This window comes from Alexandromys fortis, unplaced genomic scaffold, assembly GCF_014885135.2.
Source record: "Alexandromys fortis isolate MF-2015 unplaced genomic scaffold, M_Fortis_MF-2015_v1.1 scaffold_14, whole genome shotgun sequence".
Classification (NCBI taxonomy): domain Eukaryota; kingdom Metazoa; phylum Chordata; class Mammalia; order Rodentia; family Cricetidae; genus Alexandromys; species Alexandromys fortis.
The window spans coordinates 3127608-3150653 of NW_026067910.1; the positions used below are offsets into that span (position 1 = coordinate 3127608).

Here is a 23046-nt window from a genome sequence, read left to right on the forward strand (position 1 = left end):
TCTCAATTTCCATTTCTAATTTTTGAGTCTTGGGTTCAAGTTTAAAAATGATTCCTTCACCACAGCTACATAGGTTATAAATTTTGGAGTTAATTATGCAATTCGTCTTCATGACAACGGCTGAGCTGTGTTACTTCTACTGGAGTGAGAAACGTCTGTGAGAGTGAGCCAGTGAGTGCCTTGACAACCCAGGGTCATCACTCAAGCTGAAATCACCTTTGGTATATTCCGGTCCTACAAACAACATCAAGTCACTAGCTTTGTAACAAGTCTTTGCAATGAACAGACAGAAGACGATCCAAGTACAATTTTTTAATAAAGATAATTACAAAAGATGGAAAAATCAGCTCAGAAAGGCCAATTGCTTTTGTTTAATAGATCCCGTGTTTTGACATAATAACACATCAATTTAAATACAATCACATAAAGCATGGTGGAAAAAAAAATTTGCTTCATAATTAGAAAAACTCACAATAAAACTTGCCAAGGAAAACAAAAACAAGCCATTTTGAAAATAAATACAGTCCATGCCAAAACAGTATAAAATGAAGCCAGGAGTCCTCAAACAGCAAAGGTTTCTTAGCCCAGTATCATCTCACTTTTCAAGAGGATCCTTACGTTGGGGAGTCAAATTCAAGGATTGCTGAGTTGTTCTGACTTGGCTCTGTTGAAAGAAGTAATGTTAAATTTTAAAAATAGCACTCTTGGTTTAAGAGTACTGACCTAGCTGCTGATCAAGCCTTGTAGATTTATGCAAGTACTTTAGTGTTGATTCTGAGCTATTGAAGTCTCAATTTCCTAATCCTTTGGTAGCTTTACAACTAAGCATTCCAAATTATCCTTAAAACTTAGCATGTAAACATGTGCGGGCAAGCATGCATGCTTGCTTTTGACACAGAAGCTCACTCTTCAGCTTAGACTGATGTTTTAAAATTCACTATGTAGCTTAGTCCGGATTTAAATTCATGGCAATTCCCCAGCCTCAGCCTCCACACCTAGCCAATCATGCATTCTCCAGCAGGCTTCATGTTAAATCTCCCAACACCAAATCTTTCAAGCACAGGAATTTGAGCGCTCTGCAAACCATGATCACAAACATAAAGGCTGAGGAAAAATAGTCTAGGACACAATACCCCACTCAGAAGACAAGGTCTTGTGTAGGATGATGTTCTCTGGGTTATCCCAGCATGTAAAGCATACATGGCTCCCCCAAACACACATATTCCTGCTACCGTCTCTGAGGGAAGAGGCATCGCTCACCCTTTGGTATCTGTTTTTTCACCACTGCTGTCCTTGGATTTGTCTTCTTCCTTAACATCTAAAGACAGAAGAAAAGATTAAAACCTAATTTGAAATACACAAACTATATTCACTTTATCTTAAAATATAAACAGCTGCACTAAGCTCCCTACTCATGGTTCCGAGCTGAGTGACGGCACTGTTAAGGGATGATGCGCTTGCACCCACTCTAACTTCCGGTTCTGAAGCAGCACAGCACTGCAGGTACAGTGAAGACCTTCAGAGCACAGTAGAGCACTGGTCAGGAGAGCTGCCAGTAGGCAGGGACACTGCAATGAGACCCCAAAGGATAAGCACAGCTCTCCATGGGTAAGAGTGCAGTATATCTTCCCAAGGCAAGAAGGCAGTGCTTAAGACAGCAGGAGTTGAAGACGAATGTGTCTGCCGAAAGAAGACACGTGATCCTAAAGGCAGGCAGAAGCCAACTCACTGTTTTAAACACTGATTTATTAGAGGGTGTGCATGGCATGCACAGGGCTGAGAAGACAGCTTGCAGAAGTCGGCTATTGTCCTCCAACGTCAGAGCCTGGCTGGCAGCAAACACTTCTGCTGAGCTGTCCTGCTGGCCCACAAGAACTACATCCCATTGTTCTGACCTATAATTTTCAGCTACCACTAAATTGAATTTCCTAAGTTAAAATATAGTAATAAAAGTACTTTGCCAGATGTGTGGAGTGTTTTCTCCACGGACAACAGTTATGAAGCAATGGCCTAAGGACAAGGTGTAGGGACATCAGCATCTTAGGTCTTACAGACACTGTGGGGGACTCATGCAACTTTCATATACATGTGAGTGCTGAAAAAGAGAATTTTACTACACTTTAGTTTTAGGTTAATTTTGGCTGCTGAACTTTTACTCCTAGTACCAAAGCCATGGCAGGTTCTTATTCTAGATTTTGGCTTATACATTTTTGTCTTTTTCTGTTTAAAGTAACACTAATTTTGTCTAAAATAGTGAGAGAATTTATCCCAATTACTTTCCTATTTGAAAGAAAGAGAAAATAGGAAGATATTTTAAAATAGAAACTGAGTTGGATGTGGTGGCACACAACTGTAACGCTAGCACTCAGGAATCTGGGGAAGGGCAATGGCAAGAGTTTGAGGCTAGCACAGTAAGTGACCAGACAGCCGGGTCTACATGCTGAGCCCTGATGATCAATAGGGCACCAATACCTCGCACTCATTACCACTGTCAGTATGAGGAAACACATTTAAGAGGCTCCTTCCCATTCTTTAACCCTGCAGAGTTTTGCACAGTAACCAGAGAAGAAAAATCCCATAAGGAGGCGCTATAATGACATGCTAAATAAAACATTGAACACACGAAGACATCAGAACCGTCCTTCACACCCCAGCTCCTCGGTCCCTTCCTATATTTCTTGCTTTATCTTCTTCAGTTCCTGAAGAGTTTTCCAAATTTAAAGTGATTTTTCAAAGGACAATGGAACTTAACCTTTGCTTCATTAAGACAACTTTGAATAGCTCAAAATTATCTTAGAATTTTTGCTCTGAACCAGGTGTACTGGCATATGCCTCTAATCCCAGAACATAAGATGAGGCAGGAGGATCACTGTGAATTCAAGCCTACCCTGAGCTACAAAAAATAAGATGCAGTCTGCTCAGAGGACCAATGTTTACAACTGCTCCATCTTTCCCTTTGCCCCATGTATTCGCTATTCTGCGACATGGGTCTGTGTTAACAAGGAGATAAAAGTTTTTATATCACAAAGAAAATATGAGCACACACACATGATAAAACTTTAAAAAGAATTCTGAAAGAATTAGACAGCAAACATTAGAAGTAAACATCATTTACACATGGAGAAGGTACCTCATGAGTGCATCCACCCTGACCCTTGTGTGACTATGGGATCTCCTAAAAGCTATAGTGCAACTCTTAAGCAGTGACAATGAAATATTCACCAAACTATAAACTGACCTGTCTTTTTGTCCTCTGTCTCCTTCTTGTCTTCTTCAATCCTAGCTTTCTTTGCTCCCTTCTTATGATCAGCAACATTTCTACGACCTCCTTCGCCTTCATCCTCGGAATCTGAGAATTCTTCATCGCAAGCTATCCGCTTGTCAGATGCACGAACTGATACACAACATCACAGGTTCAACAATCATTCCATATATTATACATATATAAGCAGTTACAACATTCAAGTCAGCCCACTGAGCACAAATGGAATATTTTCCAAATATACCAAGTGCCGAAGTTCTGAACATAGCCATATCTGTGTATTCACACACAATAAAATTGTTAATATTAACTCGGCTTTGAGATATCAGGAAACTAAATCTACATGTAATTAAAATGGAGAAAAGGACAATCACAACATGTGTTAGTGAAACATGCCTGTGTACCTTCAGTTCTAAGTCTTATGATGATGAACCAAAAAAGTGCAAAAATAGGTGTCAAGGGTTTTCTTACTAGAAATCCTCTTGTCTGGGTCTTCCCCATCCTCATCCCCACTCTCTTCGTGAACAGCATCTTCTGGAATAGCTTGCATCTGAACTCCAGGTGCATGTGGTAACATTCGAAGATTTTCAAATAAACGCTGTCTAAATGACACAATTTATTACACAAAACCACTTTATGTAAAGTTCCTGTTATAAACAGGTGAAAAATTAAACAGAAACCATCACCTTTCATTTAGTTAACTACTGAATGAACAATAAACATCAATTCTTTGCACATACTCACTAAATGAACCCACGGCTCAAGAGATAAACACTAATTCATTCATTTAACGATAAGGCAACAAGTACAAATGTCCACTCTCATACAATTAGTCTAGGGAAGAAAGGACACAGCCCATACTGATGTATGTTTTTACATTTCTTAGAGACAAAACTCTAACAAAATGTTTCAAATAATACAAACAAAGCAAGAAAGGGGAAAATTTAGTGCCCTTGGCAATTTTGAAATGCATTTGAATAAAAATATTTATTTATAAAGGTTGTACATTTGTGTTCATACAGTAGATCAAAAACATCAATATTCTTAAATATTTCTAAAACACAGATGCACACAACTAAAATAACATCCTCTATTTGACCTTCTAAAGTTTCCTACACTCTCATTAACATGAAATGACTTCTTACTTTATCTTTTCCATATATTCTGGAGTGTTCTGGTTTGTCATGTTTGATGGACTAATATGCAGTTTGAAGTCCGGTCCGAAATACTCAAAGTAATCATTATATGGCAACTCTATTGAAAACAAAAGAAACAAGTTACATATCAAAAGCTTGGTTTCTACTGTGAGCTAACAAACACAATCCAGATCCAGAGAGCTATTCCCATAGGAAAGCTTAAGAGTGAACACACAGGGAATGCTGTCTCGTAGATTTGCAACCTAATCGTTCATCCGCCAGAGGAAACTGCACATTCTGGGGTATGGCTGCAGACGCTCCCAATCCTCGATTTCTACATATTGGATATTCCTGTGGACACTACAACTTGAACACTTACCATTAGGAATTTCACAGTCAAGGGCAACTGCGGTCTCATACGTCCAACATCGAGCAACATTTCGGATTGTGTAGCCACCTCCACCAAGCATCAGCAATGGCAAGTTAAAAGTTTTTACTACTTCTACACATTTAGCATGACCTAAAACAAAGAAGATTTGTGTAACAACAAAATAAGTATTTTGTAGCAACTTAAAAAATAACCTTAAAAATGATAAAAACAAACAAAATTTTACTCAACCAAAATAGGGTTTCTAGACAGCGAGGCACAGTGCCTCATGCTAGTGAAAACATCTCTAGAGGCTGAGGTAGGGGGATCAGAATTTGGAAGCCAGTCTGACTACAAGGTGGGGGGAAGGGGGATGATGACAGGACTCTTTGCAACAAATAACTACACTAGTGATATAGAACATGCACACAGAATATTCCTGAGAGATGGCATAAGGGAGAGAAAAGTCATAGCAATGAAACCTGAGACAAATCTGAACTGTTTCCCTCTCCCACACAGGTATGTGTGGCTGAATTATGGAAGGCTAGACCATACAGTGTGACTACAGACTGTCTTTATGTGCTGTATTAGGGATCATTTTCTTAACTTGCCCAAGACTACAACCCTAACATAGGCACAAGTTATGAGTTACCAGTAACTTCTGAGGCCATTAGCATTCAGGCACGTTAACTCAATCATTAAAGAAAGAAAACCCCTTAGTGATGACAATAGAAATAGGAATATTTTCCCCACTCCTTATTGGTTTTAGCCTTAATTAAAAAAAAAAAATCCCTTTGCATGACTTTTGCCTAGTACTTGGATGGTGGCTACTCTAGGCATAGATGATTAGTAAGTTATAGTCTTTGGGTCTGGTTAATTTCAATGTATGATGGTTTTTCTGTTTTGTTTTTGCAATTTCTATAACAAAGTTTAAAACATTGAAAAAAATTAAAATGGCATAAAATCCCTATTGCCTAAAGAAGTTTATTTTAATGTTTAGTTATCTGTTTTCTTCATGTAATCGTCAACCAGGCCTCTCCTGCTGGAGCAAGTGTTTCAGATAGAACCATGTGGACAGCAGTAAGGACAGAAGTTACTTTACAGTCTACAGGAAAGAGCAGGTAACACCTAGCATCCCGCTGGTGGTGACGATTTTATAACGTGAAGGCTAGAATCCCTAAGAGGAAGCATGGAAAAGAACACGGTTAAGGTAGAGTGAGTTGGACATCAGTGGCTGACTGATTTCACTAGGCCTGGGAGGATGTAGTTGAAGCTCAGAAAACTGTATTCTAATTCTGAAAATGGAATTACAAATATCCTTAGGTGCTTTACATAAGCAAACTGCTTACCTGCTGAAATACAAGATATACTGTGTGAGTCAAATGCAGTTTATAATGAAAGGTACTAAATAAATACAAACACCGAAAATTTCCATCATGTCGGCAAACACTGACAGTATCCGCTAGAATTGGGATTACTGCTCATTGATAGAGTATAAGTCCCTAGCACCAAGAAAGAAGGGTACATCAGATTGGTCACTTCAGGAAACTTATATCTGCTTTGACACTAGACAGTTTTTTATAACACTTGAGAGGCAACATCATAACAGTGCTGTTAACTGAATACTGACCTACCAAGAAAGCAAGCAAACTAATTTTGTGTTGCCCAACTCAATACAAAGTAGAGTAACAGACTATATATACCACATTCCTAAGACTGGTCTGCAGCATGCAAGCATAAGTAGTCATTAGTATCTAGATTTAGTTACGTTAAAAGTTCTATTTTAGAATTGTTTATATCTTATAAGAGAATTCAAAACAAGATGTCTTCATTTAAAGTTACTTGCTACATCAAAATTCATATGGAAAAGAAGACGCTACCATAATATATGCAATGTGCATGATAAGTCATTTCTAATCCAAACATTAACTATGAAGGCTTATTCTTTAAAAATATTTATTCTAAGCCAGGCGTGGGTAGCACATGCCTCTAATTCCAGCACTTGGGAGGCAGAGTCCCATGGATCTCTGAGTTCAAGGACAGCATGGTCTATAAAGAAAGAAAATTCTAGTACAGCCAGAGCTACACAAAGAAACCCTGTCTTGAAAAACAAAAACAAACAAAAGTGTTTCACCATAATGTGAGGTAGCAACAAAGCAGGAAATGGAGGACACACTGATTAGGGAGATGCAATAAACAGAAGCAAAGTTCCATGCCCACTAGACCTGTGAGGACACTTAGTCCAAACAGGAGATCAGAAAACCATTCTTAGGTCAGCGACAGCACCCGATATAGCTGAGCATAATTTATTCAGAAATTCAGTTCAGAAATGAGCAAAGAGAAAACTAAACAAGCAAGCAAGCAAGCAAATAAACAAAAACTCAGCAAAAAGATGACTTGTACAAGTAGGGAAAACTGCTAAGCTAAAAAATCCTGCTGCTGTTAAGCAATGACCTCCCCAGGTTCCATTCTTACATCTAAGAACAGATTTGGGAAGGGTGCATGCAGATCAGAAAAATTCCTTGTTTCTGTAACAGCAAATATATAATTTAGTCAGATAACAAAGACAGGTTTTCTGGAAAAATTGATAAAAGTGATAAGAACATTGACTACTGCTACTCCTGCCCCAGTTAGGATGGCAACGAACTATTCATGGATAAATGCATAATTATTCATAAATATGGTAACATGGAAAGTACTTGCTGAGAAACAAGATTAACTAACCAGTCAGCCACATACCCCACCCCCAGAAAAGAAAAAAAAAATCCATGAAAACACAAGTACAAAGTTTCACATCAAGTTGGCAAGCAAAAGGTAACAAAAGAAATTTTCACACACACACACACACACACACACACACACACACACACACACACACACACTGTGCATGTACAATGCCTGGTACAGTGGAAATCAGGAGTGCTAGATCCCCTGGAACTAGAATTACATTTGTTTTTGAGTCACCATGTGGGAGCTGGGAACTGAACCCAGGTCCTCTGCAAAAGGAACAGGCGTGTTCTTAACCATCTCTCCAGCAATTAACAAGGAGAACTTTCATGGGAAGTAGTGCTCACCTTTGACAGTGAGATTGAAGCAGCCAAGCCTATCACCAGACAGCGAGTCTGCACCACACTGCAGCACCACAGCACTGGGCTGGTACATCTCCATCACTTTAGAGATTATCTAGCACAAAATAAGACACATTAGTATCTCAGGATATTTTACAACTCCACTTTATTTCTGAAAGCAGTACTTACAGGCTTAAAAATCTGTCCATACGACTCGTCATCTATACCATCTCTCATGGGAAAATTAACAGCATAGTATTTTCCTTTTCCAGCACCAATATCCTATAACACAAAATATACCTTAAGAGATTATTTCTTAACAAAAAGTCTGTCATTTTTTTAAATGATTAGAAGACCAAGTAACACACAATTTTGAAAAGGAAATAATAAAAAATAAACAAGTACATATACCAGTGTTTGTAGAAGCACTTACTTTACTAAGCTCTAAGGCAGATTTTAAAGAAGAAACAACAGTAGCATACAGTTAATACAAACACAGGCCTGTAGCTTGGGCTGGTGAAAGCTCACTGAGTTAGACTCCTTGAGTTTCATTTCCAGGACCCACCCACAAGGCAAACTCTTGCATGGCGTCCTTTAAGATGGCACACCCATTGTCCTTCCCCCACACAAATAAATAAAAAGTTCTAACAAACCTCAATCTGAATAGGCATGAAACATTTTAATAAATAAGATGTAATTAGAGACCCCACATATTTCATCATTCCTGAACTGAGAGAAGTCCTATGACCCAGAACCATTGGTAGGGATCTCCAGAGTCAACACCTCCAACTGTCTAGCAGCCACCACACCCGCTGAGCCACTGTGACCGTAACTCCAGGCAGGGACCCCAAATCAGTCTTCTGGAAACACCACCTACACATCCTGGGACCGTGTGGTCCTCTGTGCCCTTGATCCTGGATAAAGACCCTGTCTGGCCTTCCCCAATCCACCAGCACTGAAGAGAGTGTGATATCCTGCCCCTCACTCCTATTCCCACTGTGCAATAGTCCTTGCTACCCAAGGACAACCTGCAGAACCTGGAGAGACCACAGAACTTTTTCAGATTGGCACTTATGCCTAGCTGACTTGAAACTGTTTTCTACACCCCATTCCTACATAAATGAAGTGGTCAAAACTAAACACCACACACCACTCAGCTGGCCCACAACCTGACAAATACTAACAGTGAACAATGACCCAAACAATTGCTAAACTAATCAAGGCCATATATCAAGAAACTCCAGATGCCCAGATTCCATCACAAATACAGGAACAAAGAAACAAAACAAAAACAAGACAACAGGGCTCCTCCATAAATTAGCAACCTCCTAAATTCATCTCAAATTCGAACAGATTTGGTCTTACCCTCAGGTCTCCGGTTCCGGGAAAGTATTCCCCATACTTATGGAATGAAACCGTCATCACGCGATCTGTTGTATAAAAAGCTTCCTCAACACCATCACCATGATGGATGTCTATGTCAATATACAAGACTCTCTGATGATACCTGGAAGTAAAGCAGAAGGAAGCTAGGATTCAGGAACGTGTTCTTGACCTTACAACGCTCAACCCTTAATCTCGCTGCCAATCTAAGAGAGCATCCAGACCTTTGGACAACCAAGAAAATCCAGGACTTTCTGAGGCCTACCCTCTTCTATACACATTAAAGACAGCTATATATTTCTATATATTCACCCCCAAAGATTATGCCAGAGCAACATTAGAAAATTTCAGCATTGCTAGGCATGGTGGTGTACGACTTTACTCCTGTATTGGGAAGGTGAACCTAGTTCTAGGCCAGCCCAGTCTATAGAGCAAGTTCCAGGAAGGCCAGGGCTACACAGATAAACCAAAACTAAAACCAAGAAAAGGAAAGATGGGGACTGCAGACAGCTCACTGGTTGGAAGCCCTGGCTGCTTTTCCAGAGAACCCCGTCTCAGTGCCCATCACCACATGGCAGTTCAAAACTGTCTGTAACTATAGTTCCAGGGGATCTGAACCCTCATACAGACACATCTGTAGAAATAACATCAATGAACAGAAAATAAAGAATAAATCATTAAGACAAAATTTTATCATTATAAAACAATCCAAGGCAACCATGGTTTAAGTAATCCAGTTACTCTTTTTTATTTCCTTAAAGAGTTTTGAACTGAGTGGAATTTTACATCGTTCCCTTCTCCTTTCTGGTCTTTGGATGGCTGTGCTCTCATCCCGGCTGACCTCACACCCGGCTGCCTGTAAAGTGATGGACGTGTGTGCCATGTCTCCACTCCTCCCCAGTTCCCAACGTGTCATCATGCCAATACCACTCCCCAGCTTTCACAGGCTCAAAAATAAAATCAAACCAAGAATATTTTATAACAGGTGACACTCAAATTTCCACTTCCATAAAAACATTTTACTACAGGATGATTGCATTTGGCCCCATCAATAGCTAGTAACTATGAGCACTCACAAGTACTCTCATTGCTTCACTTACACTCTGGACACTACAGATTAGTCACGGCATCTCAAATTCACTTCTGGAGAATGACATGGCATTAGTTCCATACCTACACCAAAGTGCCACTAGAAAAAACACAGTGTCAAAAAAAAAAAAAAAAGCCATTGTTGTAGAAAGTTGGTCTAGTTGTTAGAACAACAAAAACAATTAAAAAAAGAAAAAAGAAAAAAGAAAAAGAGCACTGGTTGCTCTTCCAGAGGATCCAGGTTCAATTCCCAGCATCCACATGACAGCTCACAACTGTCTGTAACTATAGTTCCTGGGGGTCTATTGGCCTTTCCTGGCCTCTGTGGGCACTGACATATATGCAGGCAAAGCACCAATAAAATATAAACAAAAAAATAAACAAAAAAATTAAATTCACTATTTAAAGTAGTAAAATGTCTTGTCACTGCAGGTGATTCACAACAGTTTATTTATTATCCAAAGTGTGGAGGCCCAAAATGTGAGCCTAATTTCCACCTTGTCGGATGGTCAGAGTCTGGAGGTTAACAAGCTGAGTTGCAGGTCCAAACTCAGGATGTGACCTTGGTTCTTTTGACATTAGCCCCATTCAATCCTGATAGATGGTCAAGACCTGCAAACATACTTCTGCCCCTTCTTTTGTAACTATGAGGTCTGGGGAGGGGTGGCCTTCACACTTGATCTACAGTAGTTTCTTGTTACCTAGACAACAGAATGCTAAGGATGACCTGATGTTTCAGAGTGGTAAAGTGACTGTGAGTTACCCTTTGTATCATGTTAATTAAATCCTTTTTTTGCCCCCCCTCCACTTACAATGAATATAAAAGCTGTGGAAAAATTAATGTGGGTGATTTCAGTTACTGGAATGCCCTCCCAATACTTTTTCTAAAAATATTTATTTATTTATTTATTATGTATACAATATTCTGTCTGTGTGTATGCCTGCAGGCCAGAAGAGGGCACTGGTCCCCATTACAGATGGTTGTGAGCCACCATGTGATTGCTGGGAATTGAACTCAGGACCTTTGGAAGAGCAGACAATGCTCTTAACCTCTGAGCCATCTCTCCAGCCCCCCTCCCAATACTTTCTATGGTTTCTGTCCTGTTATTTTTTATGTGTCTTCATATTCTTATATTTCTAAAATTCCCATGCCCCTATCCTGGCCAGAAATATTTTGGTCAAGGCCGGTCCTCAACAGCAAAGAAGCCATGGCTGGGCTAAAACACAAGGTAAGCTGACACCTATCACGTTCGCAGGGCACAGAACAACAACACAAGAAAACTGCTATTTCTTCAGACCTCTGCATTGGCTTGTGATAAGTCCATGTTGATTCAGCATTAATCTATTGTAATTTATTTCATATTATTTCAAATAATTTCATATTTTAATTAAGAGGTTTGATCACAGGGAAAGTTATGAATGAACTTACTTTAGTAATTCGAGTATGGCAAGCACAATGTCATTAACATAGCAGAATCCCGATGCTTCTGACTTCTTAGCATGATGTAATCCTCCAGCCCAGTTGACAGCCATATCAGTTTGTTGTCGGTTTAACTTCACAGCCCCAGCTAGGAAGCAGAAACACGTTATAGTATTTATAAAATAATTTACACAAAATCTCTTTAAGTGAAGTCCTATTAAATATGCCATGTGTAAGCAAAATGTTTTGACATTAAAAAACTAAGGATTATAATTTAGAATTACATTTTCCATAGATTACCTATTGTCCTACAGTTTATCTAATTAAAAGGCAGTATACATGGAAAGTTGTAGTAAAAATGGCAGAAAAGATCTCTAAGCAAATACAACTTAAAAACTGTTTTCTTGATTGTTAAACAGAGGAGTTTTAAAGTCTAAATTGTTAAGCACAGGGGTTTAAAAGACAATCACATGTGCTATTTTGAACCTGAAATGCCTCCCCAGTGTTGCAGAATATTTAATTATGCAAAGTTGTGTTCCGTTTGTATAACTATGTAAAGATACGATGCATTTGTTGTTTAACTATGGAAAGATGTTGTTGCTGTTTCACCTTGTCTGCCTGAGGCAGCTGATTGGTCTAATAAGAAACTAAACGGTTAATAGCTAGGCAGTAGAGGAATAATGGGGGGGGGGGTCTGGCGGGCAGAAAGAATAAGTAAGAGGAATAACTACAGGGAGACTCCTGGGGCCAGTCAGCCAGACAAGAAGGAGGCAAGAAAAAAGATACAGAATGAAAGAAAGGTAAAAAGCCCTGAGGCAAAATGTAAAGAAACAGGAACAAGTTAAATTGAAAGAGTTAGTGGGACAAGCCTAAGTTAAGACCAAGGATTCATAATTAAGTCTCCAAGTCTTTATTTGGGAGCCCCAAGAAAATTGGAACCATACCCCAGAACGACATGAAACCCTCAGTCACCACTGTGGTGTCACTGGAAGGGAGGGAAGAGGTGAGATCTGGCTTTGGTTCACTGGAGGTCTGACCTTGAAACGGTCTCCACTCAGTAGCTGAGTTGTCGTACGTTTGTTACACCAAAGGAAGATGGAATAACAATACTAATAACAATACATACCAATACAATACTATAACAGTACATGCCTGTAATCCCAGTGCTTGCGAGGCTAAGGCAGGAGGAACTCCGCAAACTCAAGGCCAGCCGGGACACTGCAGTGAGACTGTCTCACAAAATAAAACAACAAATCTATCACTGTTAGGTTGTTATGATAGCACATGTCTGTAAACTCATCATTCAGGAGGAAGCTGCATGAGGATTATGAGTTTGAGGCCTACCAGCGTACCACAGTCTAGCAAACTTACAACCACTAAAACATCTGCTTTAGACAAAAACTACAAAGACACCATAGCACCCTCCAGATCAAGTTTAAATCTCAGTGACTCAGGACACTTACCAACCGAACCACCGGTAGAAAGCTGGCAAAATTCAAAGAGTCCATCAAATACTGGACAGTCTTCTCCAACGTTAACTGTGGAAAACGAATTAAGTTCAACCCATTATGCAAATGATTGAAAGCTTTTTCTTAAAAACTATTAAAATTTTTTTTTGGTTCAGGCAGGCATAGAACATAAAATTTGCAATTTTAAAATAGAATTCATTATTTTGGTCAAGATAATTAAAATTGTCTGTGGAATACCATTACTAAATCTTTTTTTAAAAATTGCTTTTATTGAGCTATATATTTTTTTTCTGCTACCTTCCCTTCCTCTCCCCCATTACTAAATCTTATCAGGATACCTGTGAAGTATCTCTGCCCAATCAAGAAACAACAACAACAACAAAATCAAAAGCCTATTTAAATACAGTAAAACAGACATAAATCTGGTTTTCTCCTTAAATGAAAGCAAGTTAGTCACAATTTTAAAAATCAAATAGCTTCAACTTCTTTCTAAGTCATCTTTAGAACTCCTTAGAAACACTGAGTATCCCTAACTTTGAAATGTATTTTAGTATAAAAAAATTAAAATATTTTATTTTTTCCTGCAGCTAACACTGACTTTAGAAGTTAATGGAACAAAGATACAGAAGAAAGGGTACTTAAGACAAGAGAATAACTCATATAGATACATAAGACACAATATCGTGACATGCTTGGTTCCTTTTGTGCTGAAATGAAAACAACAACAAAAACCCTGTAGATGAGCAATATCTGTCCTATTACAGCTCTGATTTGATCAAATGGGATAGTCTGTTGTAGAGAAACATTTGAAGTTCTATGAACCTAGGAAATTCTTAGCAACTAAACTAAATCTAAAATCTAAACTTCACTGAAGTACATCATAAAAAGTCCATTTCTCATCGAGAAAACTGATTCCAGTACTAAGCATCAAAAGATAGCATTCCAAACATTTTAGGATATTCTGCAATATTTCTTCAATTCACTATAGTTTCTAATAACAAAATCTCTAAGCCATAAGAAAGAACATGTAGGAGATTACTTCACTAACCATCCACCAAAGGAGAAACGGTCTTCATGTTACAGTGCATACAAATAGCAGACAAACTGCAGACATGTGACCATTGAAGTATATGGGAGGCAGAGGCAGGTGGACCTCTGTGTGGTGTAGGAGGGTCTTCTGTTTGTGTGTTGCTTTCATTGGTTGAATAAAGAGACTGCCTTGGCCTTTTGATAGGGCAGCCCTTAGGTGGGCGGAGTAGACAGAACAGAATGCTGGGAAGAAGGGAAGTGTGGCAGATGCCATTATTCTCCTGCCCAAGACAGATGCTGGTTAGACTCATGCTGGTAAACCACAGTCAAGTGGCGATACACAGATTAATAGAAATGGGCTAATCAAGATGTGAGAGTTAGCCAATAAGAGGCTAGATACAATGGGCCAGGCAGTGTTTAATTGAACACAGTTTTTGTGTAATTATTTCAGGTGTAAGCTAGCCAGGCGGCGGGACGAAGCCTGCTCCTCCACACAACATCTGTGAGTTTGAGGTCAGCCTAGTCTGCATTAGTAAGATTCAGGAGAGCCAGACTTAGAAAGGGAGAGTCTGTCTCAACACCTTAAAAAACAAACAACAAAAGGATGAAGTAAGTATATTTTTGTTTTTTGTAAGACAGTGTGCTCTGACCAATCCCAAAGTTATTATGGGAACAAAATAAAAAGTAAAAGACTAAACTGACATTCAAAACAGTTTGTTTTCTAAAGCAACATTGATATTGGTCCAATGATCTGAATTAAAAATTATATTAATATTTTAAACTAATAGGAAAAAAATACCTAATCAGGCAACTCTACACTTACATGGCTGAAAAAATTTATTCTGGGATGGGCAGTGGTGGTACACACCTTTAATCCCAGAAAATGGGAGGTAGAGGCAGGTGGAGCTTTGTGAGTTCAAGGTCAGCTTGTACTACAGAGTAAGATCCTAGACAGTAAGGGCTATACAGAAAACCCTGTCTCAAAAAGCAAAATAAGAACAACAACAAAAAGATTCATTTACATTCAGCACTACTAAAGTATGTCATTTACAACGTACATCTCTGCATCTGCTTACTATACTCAGACATGTTGTCTGGTCTTATTGATCGTAGAAATTTGATATACTCATCACTGTGGTATTTTGTCATTTCTTCAGCAGTGGCTTTATGGGGCCTCTGAAAAGAAAAACACCAAGATATTGAAATTATTAGTTATTAAAACAGAATTCTCAAGTGAGATGTATGCATGCCCACAATCAGTCTGTTCAAATGAATTAGATCCACCTGAGTGACATTAATTATGAAGGAAATCCAAACTCACATTTGTCTTCTAGGATGAAGTTAGCCCCTCTGAAAGCCAAACCCACTCCTGCTTGGTAGAAAAGTTCACACGTTCAGACTCTCACCTGCACCCACCCTATTGCTCTCTAGCCACTGATTGTCATCAAAGTTTGCTCGGATCAGCTTAAGATCTACTTTGACCTTTCATTTATTCTAATTTTCATTCTGAAGAGCTCAATTTCACTTATGACATTCTTCTTCCACAGGACTTCCCACGTCTCTAAATTATCTGTACCTAAAGAAATGATTCCTATAGCACTGTTTAGGACTGTTGTAACCAGAGACCGTTCGCTCGTTTTCCGGCCACCCAGACCCAAATAATCACAGAAACTATATTAATCACAACACTGTTAGACCAATGTCTCAGGCGTATTTCTGATTAGCTCTTCCATCTTAAATTAACCCATTTCTATTATCTTATATTTTAGCACGAGGCTTGTTGTTTGTTACCTCTTGCTTCTTGGGCAGCTATATGGGTGTCTGCCTCCTTTGGCAGCTATGTGACGTCTTCCTTGACTCCACCTACGCTATCTCTTCAAGACTGACTTTACCCGCGAAGTTATTGGCCAAAACAGCTTTATTCATTATTATTATTATTCATCAACCAATATATTTACAGAAGGACATCCCACATCATCTTCTCTTTTCTGTCTAATTAAAAAGGAAGGTTTTAACTTTAACATAATAAAATTACATGCACAAAACAGCTATCAATCAAGAATTATAGTTAAAATATTTAGTCGTAACATTTACATTTGACAAATTAAAAAAAATACTCTATCATCTATTTTATCTTTGTGAGTCCAAAGTTTTATATCTAATTTATACTTTATCATAACTAGGAAAACTATAACTCTATCTGTCTTCAACTCTTCAAAGACTTCAGAAGGATTTAATATTACCTAAGTAAACAGAAAGTACATTGTAACCAACTTCCAAAACTCTATAATTGACAGACATATCTCACTGCCAGGATAGTCACCCAAAGTTCTTCTGTACCACTGGGGCATTCACCTACAGGCCCATAATATCTGGCAGACTTTTCCACGAAGCAGAAAATTTGAAAGGCCATTTTGCCTATATTAGCAGTTTCTCGGTCATTTTCTTCTGTGTCCTGGAGAATGTCTGGCTGTTTCTTCTGTGAAGCAGGAACCCTGAAGGACCATCCTGTCTTTTGGAAAGTTCAGCATCACTTTTCTGTGGGTCCTGCATGTCCAGTTCATACAGTACACCATCAAGCAGTCCAGGCAAGAGCAGTTTTTTGCCCAAATGGCTAGCCTCATCAAAATGAAGGCAAATTCCATAACGAGTTTCTTCAATGCCCATCAACCTCTCTGAAGTAACTGGTGCTGGCAGAAGCAGACATGTCTCACGGTAAAGGTTCTGGGCATCTTTCTCCTTCTGCAGCTGCATGGTGTCTCCTAGAATGCCTACTCTCTCTCTCTCTGTATTCCTGTTCGGATTTCACACCTCCCTCAGCAAATCCTACCAGCATGTACCACCACAACCAGAGCACAGAATAGGTGGAGTCAAGGATATGCCATGTAGCTGCCAAAGGAGGCAGACGTCATATAGTTGCCCAAGAAGCAGGAGGTAACCGTGAGCCTTGTGGTAAAATGTAAAATAGAAATGGGTAAATTTAAGATATAAGAGCTAGCTAGAAATACACCTTAGAAATCAGTCCAACAGTGTTAAAATTAATATAGCTTGTGTTATTATTTCGATCTGGGTGGCAGGGAAACTAACAAGCAGTTTCTGGTTACAAAATGGTGCCCACTGACTGCCATGGATCCACATAAGACCTAAAAAAGCTTAAGAAAAAAGGTGAGCCTTCTAGACCCACAAAAATGGGAGCCAAGTGCAGCTTCTTGGTAGCTGCATTTTTTTTCAGATAGGCTCTGTTTGCTGGCAAGCAGAGATAATACTCCTTTAAGAGAAGGCTTCCTGACGCAGTATTAGCAGCAAAACCTGCACAGCTTCTTTAAGAAATGGCAGCTTCCTGGTTCATGCTTGCCTCACGAAGTCTGGTTCTTTTGGGAGGTCCTACACTTAAATGTGGTTTTGTGAGCAGTGTGCTATTACCTGCTTAATGGTGACATAGACCTGCTACGTCTCTGGAGCTGGGGAGGTAAGCATAGCTCACAGAGAAGGTGAACAAACTTCCGCCATGTTGGACTGAGTGGAATTAGAGTCGGCCCTAGCCGTGCCTGCTTATCATAAAAAAAAAAAAAAGTGCTCCTGGTCAGAAAATGATTATAGATGTGTAATAAAAACAGGTTCAGATAAAAAAAGAACCTCTAAATGGGTCACAGTGTTGGATAAATGTACATGGGCTTATGAGAAAGAAGAAAAAGTACAGAAAGTCATAGATTAAATAAAGATAATTGAATATTAAAAAGTAATAGAGTAAAAAAAATGAGCCACATAAAGACGGAAAATACTGGATTATGTATATTATTGTGTTTTCTTTGACTTTTTTGACTGTGAATGAGCTAAGTACAGAGAGACATTTCATTGCATGGGCTGCTAAGCTAAACCAACACACACATACATATATATTTTAAAAGTATCTTGACTTCAAAATTTGAGTCTAAGGATATGTTACTTTGGAAAAGAGGTTCTGCTTTGTTTCCATAGAAGATGAGAACCTATGGATTCCTTCCAGGCTAATGTGATCTGATGGAACAAGACCGGCTGAAAGGTCTTAGCTTACAGACAGTAAACTGTTTCAAATCCTCTTCTCCTTGAGCAGTTAAGCATCATCCTATCTTACACTTTTTATATACACCCCTGCCCTCATTGTGCAAATTTATAAGGCGGATGTGGATCTTATACTATTTTTATTTACTTGGCTATCATTAACAGTAATATATATATATATATATTTATATATTACATATATCATATACATGTATGTGATAACCAAATAAATTAAGATTAATTTTCTATAAATCTTGCAATAGTCCAGATCAATTCTTTCTTTTTAAAATTACATTGTATTTACTTATTTTTGGAGGTGTGTGTTTCACTGCACCCATGTGGAATCTAAAGACAACTTGGGGGCATTAGATCTCTCCTTCCACTGTGAGAGTTCTGGCAATTAAACTCAGGTCATTAGGCTTGGTGGTGAGTGCCTTTCTTTATCTATTAAGTTATCTCACCAATATCAGGTCAATTCTTTTAAGCAGGACAGGAAACACAACAATACTGTCACAAAAATATTTGGTATATTGGGCAAAGTTATTCTTCAGAAACATGGCCCAAGACCAGGGTGGACTGAGGTGGTGGTTTGAGATGATCAAAGAGGGAAGAGTCTACTCCTATGTAGACTTTCTCTGATGAATAAAACCAAAAGAGCCGTCTTCTCTCAGATCTTTTCATTTACTAAGTGATCTCCCACAGTAGTGTACAAAGAAGCTTTCAAATACTAGTTTAGAGAAACGGTGCCAAAGGAGTACTTACATATATTTCCATCTTTCGGTATAAACCATAATTTAGCAGCAAGTTATGAGTCATCCGGATTCTATGAGGTTTCATGGGATGACCCTGGCCATAATAATAATTTCCAATATCACCTAAAAGACAAAATATGACTATTAGATAACACAGACATTTATGTTTGTGTGTTCAACCTTAAAAAATTATCACTTAAAGAGTTGTTAAAAGTTAGATTATTTGGGCTGAAGAAATGGCTTAATTGTTAAGAGCACTGGTTGCTCTTCCAGAGGTCCAGAGTTCAATTCCCAAAAAACCACATGGTGGCTTACAATCATCCATAATGGGATCTGATGCCGCTTTCTGCCATGCAGACATGCTGGAAAACAGACCACTCCCGTACACAGCAAATAAATCTTAAAAAAAAAAAATTCCTTAAAAATTACTTTTGTAACATTTAAATTTTACTAGCAACCTAATATATTATGCAGATCTTATACATGCTGAGGACTCGATTTCTTTGAAGAGGAAGGAAAATTTTTCTGGCTTTTAGTTTTCCAATTTTAAAGTGAAACCCATTTTTTAGTGGGTTTTTTTTTGTTGTTTATTTTATAAATTTAGATACATAAAATGTATTTCTTCAAGTTTGGGGTATATTTAATTTGTTCAGCTACTATTGGCTTCTTGAATGACTTTCTAGTAACCCACAGAAATCTCTTACAGTTGAGCTGGTGTTATGGGAGGGCTTAAATGTTCAGTGTCTATTAGGGGAGATTGGTAACTGAAATATAGGGTCTAAAGGAATTTTTGCTATGCGACACATTCATGGCATTTTCAGGGTAGTAAGAACAGTTTTGTCATCACGACTAGACAGTTGTAGCCTGTCTGTTAAAGTATCTTAGATCCCAATGTCTTAAAGTTAAAATCTGGTTTTCATCAACAAAATACTTTTAGGTAAGGTTGTACTTACCTTATCATGAAATATTGACAATGAGAAAGTGAACAGACTTATAAAAAATATGTATGTCTTTCTAAGGTAAGGGATTCCATTTAAAAAAATGTGTTTATTTGTTTGTTTCTATTTTATGCATCTGAGTGTCTACCTGCATGTACATAAGTAGACTACATACATGCCTGGTGCCCGTGGAGATCAGAAGGTGTCAGATCCCCGGAACTGGAGTTACAATGGCTATAAGCCACCATATGTGTGCTGGGAACAGAACCTTGGGTCCTCAGCAGGTACCTCCAGTGTTCTTAATCGATAAGCCATCTCTTCAGCCCTATAAGGGATACTTTCTAACAACAGCAGTATCAAGCAGGAAATGAGAAATTACCAGTAATATTAGAGTTTACATAACATATTCAAACACTTGTTAAGACAGCTGAATTGATTTTAGCAGCATGCAAATATGACTGTTTCAATACTGGATTATACACTAAAAGCTAGACACCAAACCTCTCCTAGCTGCCCTTAAAACAACAGAGTTTAAGCTCAGAGCAGGGTGTACATCCAGTACTCGGGAAAGCAGCAGGGCGGATATCTGTAAATTCAAGGCCAACCTGATCTATCTACACACAGTATTCCAAGCCAGCAGAGTCACAGAGTAAGAACCTTTCTCAAAAACAAAACAACCACCTTCAGAAACTTTCCTAATAATACTGTTCCATTTGTACAATGGAAACCAAAGACTATGATGTTTCATACTATCTAGTTGACAATCATCCAGGAAACATTTGCTTTTTTCCCCCTTAAGATAAAATTCTAGCCATGTATCCCAGGCAGGCATAGAATTCATGATCTGATTTAGAGACCACAGACTTTTGTCATGACCCCCAGCTGAACATTCATTTTGTAAAACCCGTCTCCTAACAATATGACTGAATTTGTTGGTATAGTACCTCCAATTTATTTAATTTCATTTTCAACACAAGTGATCTTCTGCAGACTATTTAAAAATAAAGGACTACTTAGAATGCTGGCCATCTTTTCAAAGACGAATCCAAACTGCAGAGTGAGGAACAGCACATCTCATTGGCCTAAGTAGACAATGACTTTTTTGTAAATTATATTTCTGTTGTGGAAACATCTTTATGTACACTGTGAAGATGTGTCTTTGCAAAGGAACCTTCTGGTTATTTTAATAAAGAGCTAAATGTCTAGTAGCTAGGCAGGAGGTATAGGCAGGACTTCAAGGCCCAAAGAGGACTCTGAGAAAGAGAGGCAGAGAAACCAGTCAGATATGGAGAAGAAACAGGAGGTGCAAGATCAAAGAGAGGTAACAGTCACATGGTAGGTAGAACACAGAGTAATAACATGGGCTAAGTTATAAGAGCTAGTAGGACAAGCCTAAGCTAAAGCTGGGCTTTCATAATTTACAGCAAGTCTCTACGTTTATTTACTTATCATTTGGGAGCTGGCTGGTGGAACAGAGAAAGACTCATTATTTATGGCATACAATATGGGGCTCAAATATCGAAATACAGGGTCTGAGAAAGTTAAAAAGGAGTTCTGGACAAGGAGTCGAGAGTGGATTCCTAGTCTTAGTCAGACAGACTGGAGCTTGGCGGCATACAGACATGCCTGCGGGCTGAAGTAAGTACCAGTGCCATGTACTAGGCTGAGCTGCACAGATGCTGACATGGCAGTTTAAGATTTGACACACATGGTCAGAGAACACCGAAGGTGCTTGAAAACCTCTAAAAAGGTATACTACATTTAAAAATGTGCTTAGATGCTGAAGAAAATGGCTGTAGATAGTCATAGAAAAATAGTTTAAAAATAATAAAGTATTTAAAGACAGAGTATGTGGTATTTTTTAAAAAGCCGAGTAAAGATAGGAAATACGTGGGGCATCTGGACCTGTATGATACTTTGTTGACTTTGAAGTTTTGAATGCTAATGAACAGGGAATGCCAACTGCTGAGATCGACACTGGGCTGTGGAAGGGACTGCTGAATTAAATCAGCCTACCTACTTTAGAGATGTCTTGGCTTCAAAGTGGAGTCCAACCATGTGTTACGCTGGGGGAGAGGTTATGCTTTTGTTTCCACAGGAAAAGCTATGGATTCCATCAAAGTTAATGGAGATTAGATCTGACCAGAGGAGACACCCCGAGGATCTTGGCTGCAGACAATAGGAAAGAAAGCCAAGAAAGACTACAAGACAGGTGATGTACAAGCTGATCTCTCAACATGGGAACAGCTCTGAGACTGGATGAGAGATGATAAATCTTATTGGCTAGAGAATCCTCATGACTAAAATTATTGCATGTCATCCTTTCATATGACATACACAGAGATTTTATATTATAGCTTGGTTATGCAGTTCAAACGAACTTAAAAAGTTGAGAGATGTCTGTTGCGGGAGGTCCTTCCACTCCTCTAGCCAATAGCCGCTGAAATACCAGCCCATTGGGGCGTGGTCTCTCTTTTTAAAAAAGCGGCTACTTCCCTCTCCTCTCTCTCTTGTTTCCTGCTCCGCTTCCAGCGACTAGACTCCCTTCCTGATTGCGCAGAGGGCTGTTGTCCGGGAGGGTGATCTGTAAGTTTTTCCCCCTTTTAAATAAATACCATCCTATTAATCATAATTCCAAACTGGTGTGGGATTGTTTGTGATTTACGCCTTCATCATCTGGCGCCTAAATGTTTAGTTTTAGGACCCCCTCCTTCCCCTGCTCGGCTGCCTGCTGCCAGTTCAGTTTGGCGCTTGCCCTCCCTCCCTCAGCGGCGGCCTGTGCCTTGTGGCCTGTGCCTTGTGCGTGGAGCCAGCAGTTTAATATAAATTATCACGCAGTGGCTTTTCTTGCTGCAGTTCTTTATATTTTCCCTTTAGACACCTCAGATTGACTTCAAGTCCCCACACACCCTATCGTTTGCCTCCCCATGTGGATTTAAACTCCACAGGCCCGCATAGTCTCTGCCCGCGTGGTTTGCTCTTTTCTGAGTAGTTTTTAAATATCCCTTGCAAGCGCAGCTCTTCGGTGGCACAAACCAGAGCACGTGGTTGCCAGTTGCCGAAAGCTGCAGGCCCTCGGGGCGACTCTGTCA

The 23046-nt window shown here is 39.0% G+C and overlaps 1 protein-coding gene across 1 annotated transcript in view; it reads right to left on the reverse strand.

Annotated features, from left to right (window-relative positions):
• Positions 1 to 297: 297 nt before the first annotated feature.
• Hdac2 (histone deacetylase 2) overlaps positions 298 to 23046 on the reverse strand; it is a 39069-nt gene continuing 16320 nt past the window's right edge. The window contains exons 2-14 of the mRNA XM_050137999.1: positions 19027 to 19139; positions 15282 to 15399; positions 13189 to 13263; positions 11735 to 11873; positions 9199 to 9340; positions 8023 to 8115; positions 7840 to 7948; positions 4778 to 4918; positions 4408 to 4516; positions 3734 to 3864; positions 3239 to 3394; positions 1261 to 1318; positions 298 to 664 (exon numbers count right to left, since the gene is read on the reverse strand). Of these exons, the coding sequence (XP_049993956.1) occupies positions 634 to 664; positions 1261 to 1318; positions 3239 to 3394; positions 3734 to 3864; positions 4408 to 4516; positions 4778 to 4918; positions 7840 to 7948; positions 8023 to 8115; positions 9199 to 9340; positions 11735 to 11873; positions 13189 to 13263; positions 15282 to 15399; positions 19027 to 19139 (1415 nt within the window). The 3' untranslated portion in view covers positions 298 to 633. The remainder of the gene's footprint in view (positions 665 to 1260; positions 1319 to 3238; positions 3395 to 3733; positions 3865 to 4407; positions 4517 to 4777; positions 4919 to 7839; positions 7949 to 8022; positions 8116 to 9198; positions 9341 to 11734; positions 11874 to 13188; positions 13264 to 15281; positions 15400 to 19026; positions 19140 to 23046) is intronic.